Below are 16,034 nucleotides of genomic sequence, written 5' to 3' on the forward strand. Positions count from 1 at the left end.
TAAAAAATAAATAAAATGAGGAGATAATGGAGAGATACAAATACTAAATAATATGTTATGCAAACAATGATTTTTTCCTCTTTTAATTATATTTTTTTACATATCTCTTTGAATGACATCAAAATATCATGAAATATAATGGAACAACGTACCTATTATTGGGGTCTTTTCCAATGACTTTTGTATTTTTGTGAAACAATGAGATGGTTGTTAGGGCCTTTCGGGCAATAATTTTTAACTATATGAGAATCGATCAGTTGGTTTCGTATAAGGCCTTGACACGTATAAGGCCTTGACAAGTACAACAACAACTACTTCTACTACTAGCAGTAATCTGGTGAACCATCAAAGATTAACGGGGTGAAAAGTCCCGGTCACAGTAACTAGCTGGTCCATCCTTTCGGTTGTTACCTGCAGCACAGAATTCCCCCAACAAACCCACAGCAAATATAGTACCACAGTAAATACTGTAAAGTCAAAAGCAGCAGGGTACGAAAAAACATGGATGAAATTACCCCCACGAATACCTTGTGGGTGATGAATGTAAAGCACGAATTCCGAGAGGATGGAAGTTGTTCAGGGATACTTCGTAGATGAATAATGATCGCGAGTATCGAAAGGATGGATGAAAGTCGACAAGCTGGGTCACTCGCTGATCTCAAAGCAAGCACATTCTTTCAGAAATAGAGTCGTTAGAAGCAGACGCTTTTCAGGTAGAGGAGGAGGTGGAGGATAATGAGAATAATAATAATAAGAATACAAGCATGTGCAAGAGGGCTTTAGTATTCCCTGCAGGTGAGAACTCGCCCTCCACCTGCACTAGGCGTGGTAATCATACAAAAGCCAGAGCTCCCCTGCACACAGCGAGGACAATAATGTAGGGGAACTGTAAAGCAATTGAATCAGTAGCGTCTGGAGCATTTTGTCTTTGGGAGCGAGATCGCCTGAACAACAACAACAGCAACAACTCCCCCACCTTCTTCTTCGCCACCTCCGCCAGCCACCCTTCGCAACGCAAACCCTATATCTGCCGCTCCGAAGTCCGGAATGTGTGGACCAGTCCATAGCTCAGAGGCCAGCAATCGAACGAAGCAGAGGAAGGCATCCAGGAGACAGAGAGGAACAGATCGGAGGACCCATTTCCGTGGACAACCGAGTTCCGGTATTGGTTGGAGGCGGAGATAGGTGTGTCTTCTGTGGTCTTAGATCATGGATGGTCCGCACTGAGTGCGTCAGGGGTATCGTGACCGTCAGTGCAGTATCGCAGGTTTCACGATGTTCGCGGTCTGGGGATGTCTAGGTCCAAGCTTACAGTTCGACTGTGATTCGCATTTCGAGCTCTTTGCGGTCATTTATGGCTGGAATGCATAGAATCAATCCCTCATTGCTCCCTATTAGTTTGTGCCAACACGCATAAAAAGAAGATTCATCAGGATTCTCAATGGCTTGAAATCTTTCATGCATGAAATGTTTTTTAGTTTTGTTTTTGTTTTGTACGGCTGTGTGGATTACTCGTTTAGGCGTTTGTAATATAGATCATGTTGTTGCTAATAAAATGTCCTAAGTAACAATATTATCTCGTAAAAAATTACGTCTGATGAAATAGTATATGTTAGTTATATATATATATATATATATATATATATATATAAATTGGAATACGATAGTTGAAATTAGATGGATGGAGGCCTTCCACCATGAACAACGGATATGACTAAGTTTGGTCACCAGCATTGGAGTATGGTGTGAAAGAGGCTGCTGCTGCTGCAACAGGAACCATCCAGAAGCAGGCTACGGGAAGCGAGAGCAGCATGGAAGATACGGAAGAGGGAGGCAAAGAGCGGATTACCTACTCTCTCGTAACAACACAGATTTATGCTGGAGCATAGCGCCGCAGCAGGTGGTCATTAACGTAATCGTGTGTTGAAGCTTCTTGTAAGCGGGAAGGATTCAATCTGGACGCGGCGACATATCATGGTGACTATTGCGTGTCGCCGTCAATTGACGTGCACGTACATGGCGCTAATCAATCATACTCTTGAAAAGTACGGTACAACAGTAGCTATGGTGCAGGACTACTGTTGACAGCCACCGCTGCCACATCAACACCGGCAGGACCAAGTTATTACTCCCTGTCCAATTCTGTGCGCACTGCACACATGATGGCTTTTGTGGTTGCCGCACGTATCACCTGCGTTTCTCTGCACCATTCCTGGTGCAACCGCGAATCGCGAAGAGGGGCCAATGTTCCCGCTGAACTTTCACTTGCGATGCATCTCTCTCCATGATCGCTGTTGAGCGCACCGCAAGCTGTGACGGATCGGCCACAAGCTGCTCCTCTGGACAAAGACCTAAAGCTTTTGGCGTACATACAGTCTTTCCTCGAGTTGCTACTGCTTCGTTGTAGATGCGAGATAAAGGACCAGGTATTGGAGTCGTGACGGTGTTGCATTGCATGCGTCTGTGTGGAGCTGAAGTGGTGAGGCTTGCGGTGGAAGCACACGATAATTGTGAATACAGTGCACTGGAGAATGCTATCACTGTTGGACGTGAGTTCATGGCGAGAAAGCGTAACTGCTGTTTGTTCTTGAGTCCAGTCTCTTCATCTTTTAGTTCATCTTTTTGCATTTCGTCAACTAGCTCGTGTGAAAGTTCTTCAAAAACAGAAGTGACTCCCCGGCAGTATTGCTCATTTGTGTGTTCATATGCAATGCATGATGAGCTTGTGGCTGTCTGTTCCACTTGTAAGGAAGTAAGCTTACTGACCACACCAGCAAATCTGATTGTGCCATTACTTATGGTCGCATTGGGTGGTTTCCCACAGAAGAAAATCTTGTTCATCTCTGCCCTCTCTACTTACAGAGCTTATGCAGTTAATGGCCAGCATATGTGCATACAGCATTCTTAAAGTTTTTAAAAGGGTTTTGGAGTTGCAATTATTTTAAGAGCTTCGAGGAGGTCGAGGTCCTTTCTTTGTTGTGATTAGTACTTCTAAAGCGTTTGTGCACAGTATAGATTTTTTATTTGTTTCATTATGGTTGATACCTTACTCTTACCTGTTGGACTTGCTGGCAAGCTAAGTGGATGTTGCGGTGATTGTTTGTGAGTCTACTTCCTGGCCACGTGGCGTCAATTTATATTCGCTGCAGTTTAAGACCATATAGCTTTTCATGAATATTTTCCTATATCTAGTAACTTTCAATGCTGGATGTCTAATCTTGTCTAATGTGTTCAGACTCAAAGATTCTTCGTAGCGTCGTGCAGTGGCATTCGATTTTAAATGTATCTTTCAAGGATTAGTGCAGTTCGAATGATTCACGAATTATTGCACATGGATCGCTGTGCTTGTGTGCATTTTCGCATTCGTGCTTGGTGACAATCTTGTGCTTAGTTGACCTAATTCATTTTGAAAATGATGAACACCATTTTAACTGTGGTCCTGCTTTGTTTCAGGGTTGAGCAGTCCTATTCGCCAAGCTAATTTTTATAATATTGAGCTACGTTTTTTCTTTATTTTAATTAAACCCGCAACACACTACCGATGGCCAGACCTGAAGTTTGAAGATTCCAGCTCAACGCTGAAAGAGACATGTATAGGAAGGCACGTGGTCACTTGTTAAACCTTGAAGTCTAGAGGGATTTCGCCTTGCAGATAGATACTCATTGCAGCAGGACCAGTAACTGCCGAATCTGAAGTTTCTTCCTCTACCGAAATCACTGTATGCTCTGTGACTAGTTCGCAAATACATCGTTGACGTCTAAGATGAACCTCTTGGGTTCAGTTACTGCAGATGTTCATCGTTACAGAATTTCAACTTTCCATCTCAGACCAGTTCATGCTGCTGCAGCTGCAATATTTAATTTTATCTAGTGCAGGGAAACATGGACAAATAAGGATAGATCTCTGTAAAATGTGGGGTCTGGCAACGACGATTGTTGAAGTGATTATTCTCTGATTAAACTTACAATCCCCCTTCAGTTTGCAGCAATCTGAGAGCTAAGGCGTGGGAGTCCTGCTTTGGATGTCCTTTGACAACCTACATCAGCCAACTAGACCTACAAGTAGGTCTAAGTGAAACGAAGTCCTTATCACTAGCCCACAAAATTGGGCAGCGACTGAGCAGCTACTCGAGTTCATAAGTGATAGTCAGTCCTTCCTATTCCCACCATGGCCGCGGGCATTGTATCTTGTAAGTAGCATGACCCGCAGGAGATATTACATATCAAGCTCCAAATATTACCCACTGCGAGCTCCACTATTGTCTAAGCTGTGACGTTCCTGACGCGGGAATTTGGTGCTTCAAATGGCTAAGCATAACAGTCAGGTTGACACTGAAAATCAGAATCACAATTTAAAACATCAATTGCAACCTGCAGATCAATGGATACCAGTTTCATCTCCTTCGGTCACGAAACCATACTCTCCAGCTGCTGCAGGGTCGAAGAAGACGACTGAGGAGGACGCTTCGTCTGCGCAATGCATTGATGAAATTTCTGACAAAGCACCGGCGGCAGATTCATCCATGGTTCACGCTACTTATGATCACAAGAGAGTCGCACCACATTCTTTGAAGATGCATGGTGTTGACAAACTCAATATTGGCTTTGCTCCCGTGGATTTGCGTGGGAATTTATTATTGGACTTGAAAAATACAGGAGGGTGGCGAGCAGCTTTCTTCATTTTCGGTATGAGACCTTCGTCGTTAATTATACCGTGGAATTCGGATTGTGCTAGGATGAACATAACAACTTCAGAAATCTCTACATTTTGTTGATTCGTTGGTGTCTTACAAATGCCGTTGACATCTTGGGTGACTAAACATGCAGATTTAAATCAACATGATGAAGTTTTAAACATTTGATAGGAACAAGGAGGTAGGTTGGATTGAGCACTGTAGGGAACTGTTGAGATCGTCGTTTTTAGTGAAAATTACCTAGCTTCCTCCTCTATCCCTAGTTGAGAAGACAGTGGGTGTGGCATCTATGGCGACATACTTTGTTGGAAACACATCCTGTGTTCCCCACATTCTATGGCCACTTACCTTCATATGATGAGGCTTCTCTTAAATTGCGTCTGGTTATGCAGGCAATGAAACCGCGGAGAGAATGGCATTTTTTGGAATCCTTGTGAACTTATTGTTCTACCTGTATCTTGAGATGCACATCACCTTTCCAGAAGCTTCAACACTTGTTACCAACGTGGTGGGAACTTCTTCTCTCACCCCTTTACTGGGCGCGTTCATAGCTGATGCCTACATTGGACGATATTGGACGATTGGCATCTTCTCCACAGTATATTTCCTGGTAAGCCATACAAAACAGCTCTAAAAGATCGTCTATCCCATAACAACGGATACACTCATCACCACTGGCCTATAGAATTAGTAACAAAATGGTCCTCGTAACAATTAGATAATAATTTAAGTAATTGTCAAAATTCGTTTATTTTTTATCTTCGACTCAGAGCAGTGATGACTTAGTGGGAAAACTCGTACCCTTCGCAAAACGATGAAGCACAGTTGCAGTTGACGAGTGAAAAAGGTCTTCAAAAATTCCTAACAATTTAGAGCTCGGATGTATCTTGAACAGCGTAAATGAAGCCTTTGCGGGATGTGAGTTCCAATCTTCCACCTTGATCCTACTTTACAGTGGCATTTTTCATTGCAGGGTCTAATTCTCTTAACCGTTAGCTCAATCTCGTCAAGCTTGAGGCCTACAAGTGTGGGATGTGATGAGCTTCACCTGTTCCTGGGCTCCTGCCAATTGCCGTCCAGGAGTCAAATGGCTTTCTTATATGTGGCGCTGTACACCATTGCCCTCGGTTCAGGAGGGATAAGGCCTTGTGTGTCATCTTTTGGAGCGGATCAATTTGATGTTGAGAACTCTAAAGAGAGGGAACAACTCCCAAGATTTTTCAATGGATTCTATTTTATGATCACTTTTGGGATCTTCCTTTCTCTCACTGTTGTTGTTTACATCTCAGAGTACATCAGTTGGGCCTGGGGATTTGGTACTTTATCTATAGCAATGGCAGCAGCAAACATTATTTTTTTCCTAGGAACGCCGTTTTACAGACACAGAATCCCTAGTGGAAGTCCACTTACGAGGTTTGTGCAAGTAATGATTGCCGCATTGCGGAAAAGGCGAGTGAAAACACCAAAAAACAAAGATGACCTCTACGAAGTTTATGACAAAGAGTCAGCTATTCCGGGAAGTAGGAAACTCAAGCACACGTACATCCTAAGGTGAGCTACTCTGCATTTATGTATTTAAATCGTGGGAGTCATCCGATCTCTCGGCCAGCAGTTTAGGAGTTACTGCTAACATTCTTGCCGGCCTCCCTTCAGAATTTGACCTCGGGGAATTTCCTTCAATTCAGATTTCGCTGCAAAAAATTTCTTTCTTTTCTTCTTAAATAGAGCAATGTATCTGAATTTCTTGTGCAAATGGATGTCCAGTTTTTTAGACAAAGCAGCGGTTGAGACAGCTAATGACAAGGCAGCTGGACAGCCAGTAACGACTTGGAGACTTTGCACTGTCACGCAGGTTAGATAACGATTATTAAGTGGTAATACATGATGGTCAGGTTTGCCATCAGTGATTTTTATGATTATCATGTAAATTTTATTTTATAAACAGAATCGTTATGGTTTTTGTCATATTCAAGTTAACCAGGGAAACTTTTTGAGTTTGTTTGTAACTTGGTTGATCAATCGAACTGCCCAACATGGCTTTCATAGGATTATTCTGTTTTATTTTGACGTTTAAGAAAAGGGCGGTTAATCTATAATTAAACGGAAACTGACGATTCCAACCTTGAGTACTATGAGCCATAAATTTGTTCTTTTGTAGGTCGAGGAGGTCAAGATTTTGGTGAAAGTGATACCGATCTGGGCAACAACCATCATTTTGAACACTGTGTTCTTGCAAATCTTAAATTTTGGCGCTCAGCAAGCTCTGTCGATGGACAGGAGGCTCTTCAGCTTTACAGTGCCAGCGGCATCTGTGCCTGTTGCAGCGGCTACGATTATACTCATATTTCTACCTTTCTATGATCGTGTCATGGTACCCTTCATGAGAAAATTTACTGGAAATCCAAGAGGAATTTCTTTCCTCCAAAGAATTGGTGTAGGCCTTTTTATTTCTATTTTGGCGGCAATCGTTGCAGCACTTCTGGAGAAAAAACGACGACAGGTAAATCGCTAAAATCTCATCAGTCCCATTCTCCGCAGTAGCGAGTAAGAATCCTTGAAAAATTTGTAGTAAGCCCTTTAAAGGTATTGCTCAATGTATGCTCTGTTTAATTTGTGGTTAGGCGTGAGACTTACATTATTCCAATGAAAAGAGGTGCACAGCTAGGAGCAGCAAATTGATTCATAAAATATACAGTCTGATATGTACTACGTTTTATTATCAAATTGCTACTCTGCACTGTTGGTAAGCAATAGTTTTTTTTTTTTTTTTTTTTTTTAGATGTTGATTAATATAATGATCGATTAGCACCTTCTTTTTCGAAGCAATTTCTTTGCTGCGATTCACATCAAGTTTGTTTAAGCTGAAGTTGGATACATGCGTGAAGGTATCTTGGGAGACAAACACGGCGCGAAGCTACAATGCAACAGTTCCGCTCTCAGCCTGGTGGCTTACAATTCCCTTTTGCATGACTGGACTTGCCGAGATCTTTGCTTCAATTGGCCAACTGGAATTTTTCTATGACCAAGCTCCCGATGGGATGAGAAGCATTGGGACTGCATTCTTTTCGGCTACATCAGCTCTTGGCGCTTACTTGGGCAGTTTTTTGATAACTATTACCACCAAGTATGCAGAGCACCATGCACAGCAACCTTGGATCAATGCCCTGATTAGCCTTGGTCACATGGATTATTATTTTTGGCTCCTGGCTGTTCTTAGTGGTATTAACTTCGTTGTGTATCTTTTTTGTGCTCACATGTACGAGTACAAGATAGACTCGCAAAGTACTATGAGGGAGGCGCTGGTTCAAGCTTTAGCTAATGATACTGACGAAAGTCATAAAAAGGGCCGCGAGGAGGGTCCAATTAATTGCCCGGTTGATGGGAATGGAGTGATTACTTAGAGTCGCTCGACCTAGATGCCACTCCGGAATGTGAAATCAAATGCTAGCGCACACAGTCTGTCCATCCTTCACTTGCAAGACTAAACATGTTGCATGCAACTCAACTCGTAGGAACAGTGAAGCATTTCACACCCAAGGCGCTCAATCAGACGAAGTGCTTGGTGAAGCTGCCTTCGATTATCATCCGGGCCTGTCATGGCAGCTGGACTTTTGCTGAACTGAAAATCAGAGAAGCCTGTTTTAGAAATTTGTTTCGGAATGTTTGCTAGTGAAACCAGATTTGTATCCATGTGAAGAATGGGATATTTGAGGAGCTAGAATCATTTAATGATGACTAGCAATCACTATTGCAGCGACTTGGGATTGTGAACTCCACACGTTTCCTGCCGAGCCCTTGAATTGATAATGACAAGATGTGTAACCACCATTGGCCTAGACAGTGGTCGTAGTGGGCCCCTTTTTTTGACATTTCTCTGTTCAATAGTTGACTTTAAAAACTTTTGGAACGAGTGAAAACTTATCTTTTGGCACCCATTAGTTCTGAATCCATTCAGTAACAATTTGTCCCGAATGCTTTTGGCAAGATCTTACCCATCTTGTCCATAACGTATTCTTCAAATGTCATCAGTTTTGATTCCAAATTGTAACCATGAAAACTAACCCTCGAGTAGAGGATTTCAGCAACTGCATGTGCACGTTTTTCCACAGCACTTGTCACTTAAAAATGGATTAGGAAGAACATAATAAACAATAAATAAATAAATAAATAAATAAAATCAACATCAGTCACAAGCGTTAACTATCAAATCCACACACTAAGTGGAATTTGTTTCAAGCTGTTTGACTACCGTCTAACCCAAGTCTAAATCAGAATATATAATGGTAAGTCACAGAGACAAGTCAAAATCCGATGCCAAGTCCAAATATAACTAAAAACAGAAAAAAACAAAAAAAAGGGCAATCTGGACTTGGAGCAAGCAACAGTAAACTGAACAATATCCCCATCCTATGGAGGAACGGCCACGACCAGGAAGGACCCTACAATGTGGCAACGCGAAAGCGAACCACCATTTTCCGATGAGGGTGCAAGCACGAAGAGCGCTCAGCTTCGGACGACTGTCGAAATGGGGAGCACTCGATACAGAAGCAGAGAGCTGTCGTCCTAGTGAGATACGTAACATGCCCCCCCCCCCCCTCCCCCCCCCCAAAAGAGAAAAAAAAAAAAAAAACAAAAAACAAAAAAGCAAAGGAATTTTGCAGAGTTCCTTCCACAAAGCAGGTGCCGACACCATTCCAAGTGGAGGAGAGTGGTGGTAGCTGCGCTAGAGCTTGCGCGACGCCACGAGCTCCAGAGCTCGAGAGTGGTACTACGAGGCAGCTCGCAGCGGTGCCACCAAGCTGGGGAAACGGGGTTTTCACCCTTGCTCGCTCCGCCCCCCTTTCACTTTTCACTGCGTGTGAGTACCATTATCTACTGTTCGGATGGAATTGCCGCTTTTTCTGTTGGGCTCCAAGATATGGGTTGGAGCAGAATTGCGCCAAACTGGCCTTCAGCATCGGCCGTTCACATCTTCTCGTTGATTCATCCCCGCTTTTGGGTAGCGGTTGCCAGTGTGGTTGCTTGGAGCTCAGAGATTCGAGATTTTTGTGTGAGAATCTTCGACTCGCAGGTGAAGGAAGGCTTTCGGAACTGGGATAGTCGTTTTGCGTGAAGGTGGAGTCTGCAGGAGCTCAGGTTGGATTGTGGAGGTTTTGGCAAGGGTGTTGAGTCTTGGTCGTTTTTGTGGTGAGGGCTTGACTCAGAAGTTGAGTTCATTTTCTAATGTTTTCTTTTTTCTTTTTTTTTCCTTTCTCGAGACAGAGTTTGCAATTTTTGATAGAATTTAGGGTCCAAGCTCTGAGCAGAGAGTTACAGCATTCGCATGATATGCGCCTGTGAAGTCCGATCAACATGCAGTTGGAAATTTGCTTGGCGAGTGAAGATCTCTTGCTAGATTTCTTATAGAGTTAGAAAACTGGTATCAAGTAGCCACCCTATATTTACATCTGTGCTATCCTGCAACTGAGGTTGAAGAACCGTGTATCTTGAAATCATTGTTTCGCTTCGTATTCTCTGAATCGCACAATGCACCGCTACGTTATCTCCGTGTGCAATTCCAGATGAAAACGTTAGATATCATCAGGCCGTGAATTGCAGACTGCTTAAGAAGGCGGTTTGCAAAACCGAGTGAATTCAATCAACGGCTGCATTGTCCCTACCTACGCCTGTTTTCGATTCACGCAATCCAGCTAACACGTTTTCAATTGAACTTTGGTTTTGCAGCGAACTAGCCATGGCGCTGATTGGGGCTCATGCCCACAAGCTTCTTTGCACCCACCTCAATTCCAGTTTAGCCCGCGACAGTCAAGCTCCGAGTGCCTCTCAGAATGTAACTTTTGGAGCATCCACGAGATTGAATTTTCCTGCTATGGGAGTAATGAAGCTCGTATTCCAAGACACTAGTGCGACTTTACTCGCTGGCCATGGTGTAGACTCTTACAATCAGCGCTGTCGTGTGTACAGCGCTAGAGATTCATCCCCGGCTGCAACTTCCTCTTTAGAACAGGTAACATCTTCCAGATCATTTGTGTGGGTCATCAGATCTTCTCTACTAGTGCTAAGTAATTGTCTTATGCAACAATCCATTTCCAAGTATTGTTTGACAGGCGCGGTCGTATGCTGCGCAGGTGGAGACAGTAGACGAAGTAGAGACTGAAGCTGAAAAGGAAATGACAACGTTAACAGAAACCGTGACATCTGAACCATCTTGTCCCTTGCCTGACGTTCCATCCAGCATGGTCCAAGTCACCCTATTAAATCCATTGAAGTCATCTCTCCCTCCTTCACAAGTTCCTTCAAACTCAGCACCGTTATTGGTGTATGTTCCGGGAATGGACTGCACCGGACAAGGAATACGTCGCCAGTTGCCTGGGCTTGTAGCCGCAGGGTAACACCCTCCTCCGACCACCTCATCTTTCATGCTTCGTTTTCCACAATTTTCCAATCATGATATAAAATCAAAGCGTGTGCAGTGTGTGCAAAAGGCGGCACAATAATCTGGGACTGGTTACAAAATTAGGGACAGCTTGACTATGAAAGACGGATGTAGACTGCTGTGCCTTGACTAATGACGCTGTTGTGGTGTAATGTTCTAGATACGATGTTCGATGTGTATTCATTCCGAGTGACGACAGATCATCATGGTCACAACTTGTACAAAAGATACTCCCTTTAATGGAAAAAGAGGTGGAATTCGACTCAGGCAAGCGTCGCCATTTAACCGTGCTTGGTGAGTCATTTGGTGGCTGCCTGGCAATCCGGTTAGCGCAAGCTGCTCCGCATATAGTTTCCCGGCTAGTACTGGTATGCTTATTTCTCAAATCAGCTTGAATTCTTCATGTCTAAGTATGTTGATTTTGTTGCTGTGCGAATAAGCATACTGAATTATTGTTTTGTGCTGCATTCAGTCGCAGCTCAAACACTATCAGATGGCTTTTTTCTTTGTTATAGAGGTGGTATTTATATTCTGATCGAGTAAAGTGATGGGATGTTTGGGTATGGACAGATCAATCCGGCTACAAATTTTATCGAGAGCAATGCACTTGCTAGTTTTGCTGCACGGACAGGGTTGTTGTCAGCTTTTCCTGAGCCTCTCTATGAAATAGCGCAGGTTTAACAATGCGCACGTTCTCTTGTTCACATCCTTTCATCGAAAGCTTGTGTTTCATGTTACACATGTTGATAGATACACATACACATGTTACAATAAGGCGATTATTGAGTGCTAAACTGCCAATTATGGACTACAGGATATAATGTTGCCTCTGATGGTGCGGAAGGGCCGTGTTTCGAGGACGGGTAACGAGGACATGTTGTCACCTATCGATTTTGTTCCTGCTCAATGTGCAGCTTGGCGATTCTCTATGTTAAATGACAGCTTTGGACTTTCTGATACGGAGATTCAAAACATCACTGTACCAACTATCCTGGTACTTATCAGTTTGAAATATCTACACCGCATGTGAATTTTTAGTAACTAGATGTGTTATTTTTCCTGAAAAATTGGGAAAAATTCGCCAAGTCGTTTGACGTAGGAATGCTGTTGATGTATGGTACAGTTTGCATCGGCAAAGGATCGGGTCTTGTTTTCGACAGCTGAGTGCCTTCGCCTGCAGAGACTTCTTCCGAACTCGAAGCGAGTGATAATGGCTGAAAGGTAATCAATGTTATTCTATTTAGTTACTGGTTTTTTTGATATATTCCATTATGTCGATACTTTTGTGAAGAAGAGGGTCGGATCTGGAGATGTCAAACCACCCACTCATTGATGGTCTCTAATATTCATGTCATTTTCAGCGGCCACACACTTCTCTTTGAAGATGCAATCGATTTGGCGCATTTATTAGACAAGTATGGATTTGCCCCACCCCTGAGTCCCTCTACTTCATCCACTACATCTGAGTCGCATACAGAGGGGCAGCCTCAACAACCCAACCAGCTATTAAAGAGGAAGCATGATGTTCCTGACGAACAGTATGATGAATTGGGAATGATCTTAGAACCATGGAAGGTGAGTTTATGATTAGGATACCTTTGGTTGCCATTCAGCTGCTGGCCATAGAAAGTGTCTTAAAAAGGTGCTACTTGTTTGGCCAACACATGTATGATGGGCTTTATTTTGCAATCCCGTGTTGTGGAAATCAAGTCGTGGTTACAGACAAAAGTTGGCGTACTGCACTCTTGGTATCTTATCGATCTTCGTGACCTCTCATAGAGAATTCTATTTGAATTGCAGATACTTACATCACCATATGTTACTGGGGCAGATTCTCTCCCACATCCAGAAATGGAGGTTTATGGGTGTCACCTTTTTACTTGCTTTATTTAACTCTGAATATTACACGTCGATCATGTTTGTTTTAGGAGGTTTGTACAGGTGCCCCTGTGCATGAATCGAGGCTTTTGTTTACAAATTAGGTTTACAATCGAGATTTTTTTAATGTAGTTTTTAATTTTTTGATTTCTTGCATATTGCAGCCGAGAAGACCGAGACTCTTTGTAGGCAATCACACAATGTTCGGGATCTACGATTCACCTATTCTCGTTCATGAGGTGCGCTTCTTTGTGACATCACATCTTTAGCGAAAAGAGTGCTTTTGTACTCTTACCTTGAAAGTTAACCTCCTCATTTGACATGGTTTCTTCTTCATTATTGTGTTGTAGCTTTACACGAGGGGGTTTCGGGTTCGAGGATTAGCTCATCCAGGCCATTGGGCAACCGGTGTAGGACCTGTATTTGAGAGGTATGTTTGTCTGCCATCAATAAGATCGATACGGTGATTTGGAACATTTTTATTTCGCTTCATCCACGCAAATAATGAACTTGGTATCCTAGCTAATTTCTTACAAGTATGTTCCACATGCATTAGCGTGTATTGTCATGTGCACAATTTCATAGTAGAATCACTCGTTGAATTCGCTTGTTCTTCTAAAGAAAAAATTGTCAAACCTTGAAAAAAACAATTCTTGCCCTGAATACGTGGGGCTCAAGTTGGCTACAGTAATGATTCTCTTCGCAAAACAATCATGGGTTATTTCCTGCAGTACTATTCTAATATAAGTGCTTTGCTTGCTTAGGTATGGGAATGTGAAAGCATCAAAATTTTCGGCATATAAGTTACTAAAGGTGATTATCCGATTCTGCTCTTAGTCGATTTTTCGTTATACTAGTAGCAATATATTCTTTCATCACGTCTTGTTTGATGAGTTGGTTCTCTTTCTATGCCACATTGATTGGTTTGCGCTACGTTTGTTTAGATCTGACAGAATTTATTGGTTTAACATCCTCAGGATGGAGAAGACGTTCTATTATTTCCAGGTGGTTCGCGAGAGGTTTGCAAACGGAAAGTAAGTGCTTATTCGGACCTTAATAAAAGAAAGATCATATGCGGACTTTTAGCTTCGATTCTTCAGTCATTGGCATCTCATTCTCAGTTGTCCCCCTTGTGACATATATTGTCCAAATGGTTGTGTAGTAATATCTTGTTCTTTTGGCACACAGGGGGAAGAGTACAAGTTAATGTGGAAAGAGACAGTTGATTTTGTGCGCATGGCTACTCGGCTAAACGCCATAATTGTTCCATTTGGGATCCTGGGAGCAGACGATGCGTACGTTTAACATGTTTCCTTCTTCATCCTACGTTTTGATTGTCAAATTCCGGATAGCTTGAGTTCTATTGCTATGAGACAGCTACAACTCATTCCTTTACATCTGACGATTTTTAAGTGTCTCAACTGTGTTTTTAGATCAAATCTCTTATGTTCTGGCACTTCAATAATATGCGATAGTTGTGCGTGGTAACAGATACAATATTTTATATGACGGGGATGATTTTCTTGCATCACCCCTCGGACCAGTTATAAGAGCTATTTACAAACGATTTGACATTGGCATGGAGAATATTTATCCTCTCACGACCTTACCTGGATTAGGTTTACCCAGGTATATATCTGCAAAGATTTTTTTTTTTATGTCGTCGATATGTTACATGGAATTGTAAATTGCTCACTATTCTCACATTGGTTTTATTTTCTGTAGGTCACCGTGAGTTACATATGTTTTCGGTTGAATAATAGTAGTAATAATTATCTTTTTGAACGTATTTATTGTTGTGTGCAGTGTTATCCCTGTTCCCAGTATAGAGCGCATCTACATTCACTTTGCAGATCCTGTAGACACGACCGCGTACAAATGTAATCTAAAAAACAAAGAGGATGTACGTATTAGTGAGATACTTACCAGGGTGCTATGCCTTCAGCTTTGGTTTTGACTACAATCGATTCCTCCTTCAATAATTACATTCCATCTGTGTAACAGTAGCGTTATCTCTATGCTACTAACTGTGAGATCGGTTTGTTTGTTGCTGTTGTGCTACTCTATTGCGCGATGCAGTGTAAAGATTTGTACAGTAAGTTCCACCACCGTTTTCCCAACCTTCCACATTTATCTTTGTGGGTTTGCTACCTTCTGAAGTATGCAAGATGGGCTTGAATTTGGATTGTTTGCTATCAAATAGAGACAAAGTTTTACTAGATCAATTTTGTGTATATATTTATATATGCATGGTTGGATTCTGCAGTGTTAGTAAAGAATAGGGTGGAGGATGCTATAGTGTACCTGAAGCAAGTACGAGAACAAGATCCTGTAAGAATCGGCTCCTTCTTTGGCAAAAAACATCATATTTCGCATTATATCAATTTACTTTTTCGTGATGGTGTACGATCCTGGTGCAAATCTATGACATTTGTTGTATGACACATGTTGCAGGAGAGGGAGTTACCGACGCGTGTGCTGGGAAAAATTGGAAGGTTGTTGCCTGAACGTAAACCGCGAACCTGATTTATACCATTCCATGCTCCGGCTATTAGTTCCTACATTGGGATGATTTGCTGGTAGTCAGGCGTAGCTTTGTTTTGTATTGATTGTGTGATTATTTTGTAGTGCTCCATCATGTACAGCATTACTAGGATTCCTTCAAAAAGAGAAACAAATGACCCTCCAACTAATACCGAGAAACATCGTCTCTTTGTAAACATTTGGACATTTCAATATATGACACCCCTCTTCAAACCTTAAAACCAGTGTTGTAAACCGATTTTGATTCACAATCATGCTTTGCCAGATTCTCGTTATCATGTCTAATCTATGGCTTGCACTGGAAAATTTTGTGCCTCTCTATTAATCAAGAACTATCCTTAGGGAGTAAAATCTTTAGAGTAGCACCAAGGTTTTCCGACTTCCACGCTGCTTTGGGAGCTTGTGACATTTCTCAGATCGTCTGCTGTGTTGAACAATCTGCGCCAACAGTAGTAAAGTAAGCACAAGATTTGAACAGTCTC

General features: G+C 42.3%; 2 protein-coding genes across 3 annotated transcripts; both read left to right on the forward strand.

Annotated features, from left to right (window-relative positions):
* Positions 1-2,170: 2,170 nt before the first annotated feature.
* On the forward strand, positions 2,171-8,629 carry LOC112275363 (protein NRT1/ PTR FAMILY 8.2). Its single transcript, XM_024505685.3, has 7 exons — positions 2,171-2,426; positions 3,454-4,686; positions 5,087-5,304; positions 5,668-6,245; positions 6,459-6,546; positions 6,853-7,194; positions 7,580-8,629. Exons 2-7 carry the CDS (start codon positions 4,305-4,307, stop codon positions 8,093-8,095), a joined length of 2,124 nt encoding a protein of 707 aa, XP_024361453.1. The 5' UTR covers positions 2,171-2,426; positions 3,454-4,304; the 3' UTR covers positions 8,096-8,629.
* A 768-nt stretch (positions 8,630-9,397) lies between these two features.
* Positions 9,398-15,773, forward strand: LOC112275401 (phytyl ester synthase 2, chloroplastic). 2 transcript variants are annotated; one of them, XM_024505766.3, is made up of 19 exons: positions 9,398-9,881; positions 10,419-10,701; positions 10,823-11,082; positions 11,291-11,498; positions 11,701-11,805; positions 11,945-12,124; positions 12,254-12,351; positions 12,492-12,705; positions 12,931-12,987; positions 13,173-13,247; positions 13,359-13,438; positions 13,773-13,821; positions 13,986-14,042; positions 14,197-14,303; positions 14,500-14,637; positions 14,815-14,911; positions 15,088-15,103; positions 15,275-15,339; positions 15,463-15,773. In XM_024505766.3, the coding sequence occupies exons 2-19, from the start codon at positions 10,429-10,431 to the stop codon at positions 15,532-15,534; spliced, it is 2,151 nt and encodes a 716-aa protein (XP_024361534.1). In that variant the 5' UTR covers positions 9,398-9,881; positions 10,419-10,428; the 3' UTR covers positions 15,535-15,773. The 2 variants fall into 2 exon arrangements, with proteins under 2 accessions (XP_024361534.1, XP_024361535.1); XM_024505767.3 differs by having other exon boundaries at positions 9,408-9,830.
* The last annotated feature ends 261 nt before the right edge of the window (positions 15,774-16,034 follow it).

Source organism: Physcomitrium patens, chromosome 22 (assembly GCF_059467195.1).
Source record: "Physcomitrium patens ecotype Gransden chromosome 22, ASM5946719v1, whole genome shotgun sequence".
In the NCBI taxonomy this organism is placed as follows: domain Eukaryota; kingdom Viridiplantae; phylum Streptophyta; class Bryopsida; order Funariales; family Funariaceae; genus Physcomitrium; species Physcomitrium patens.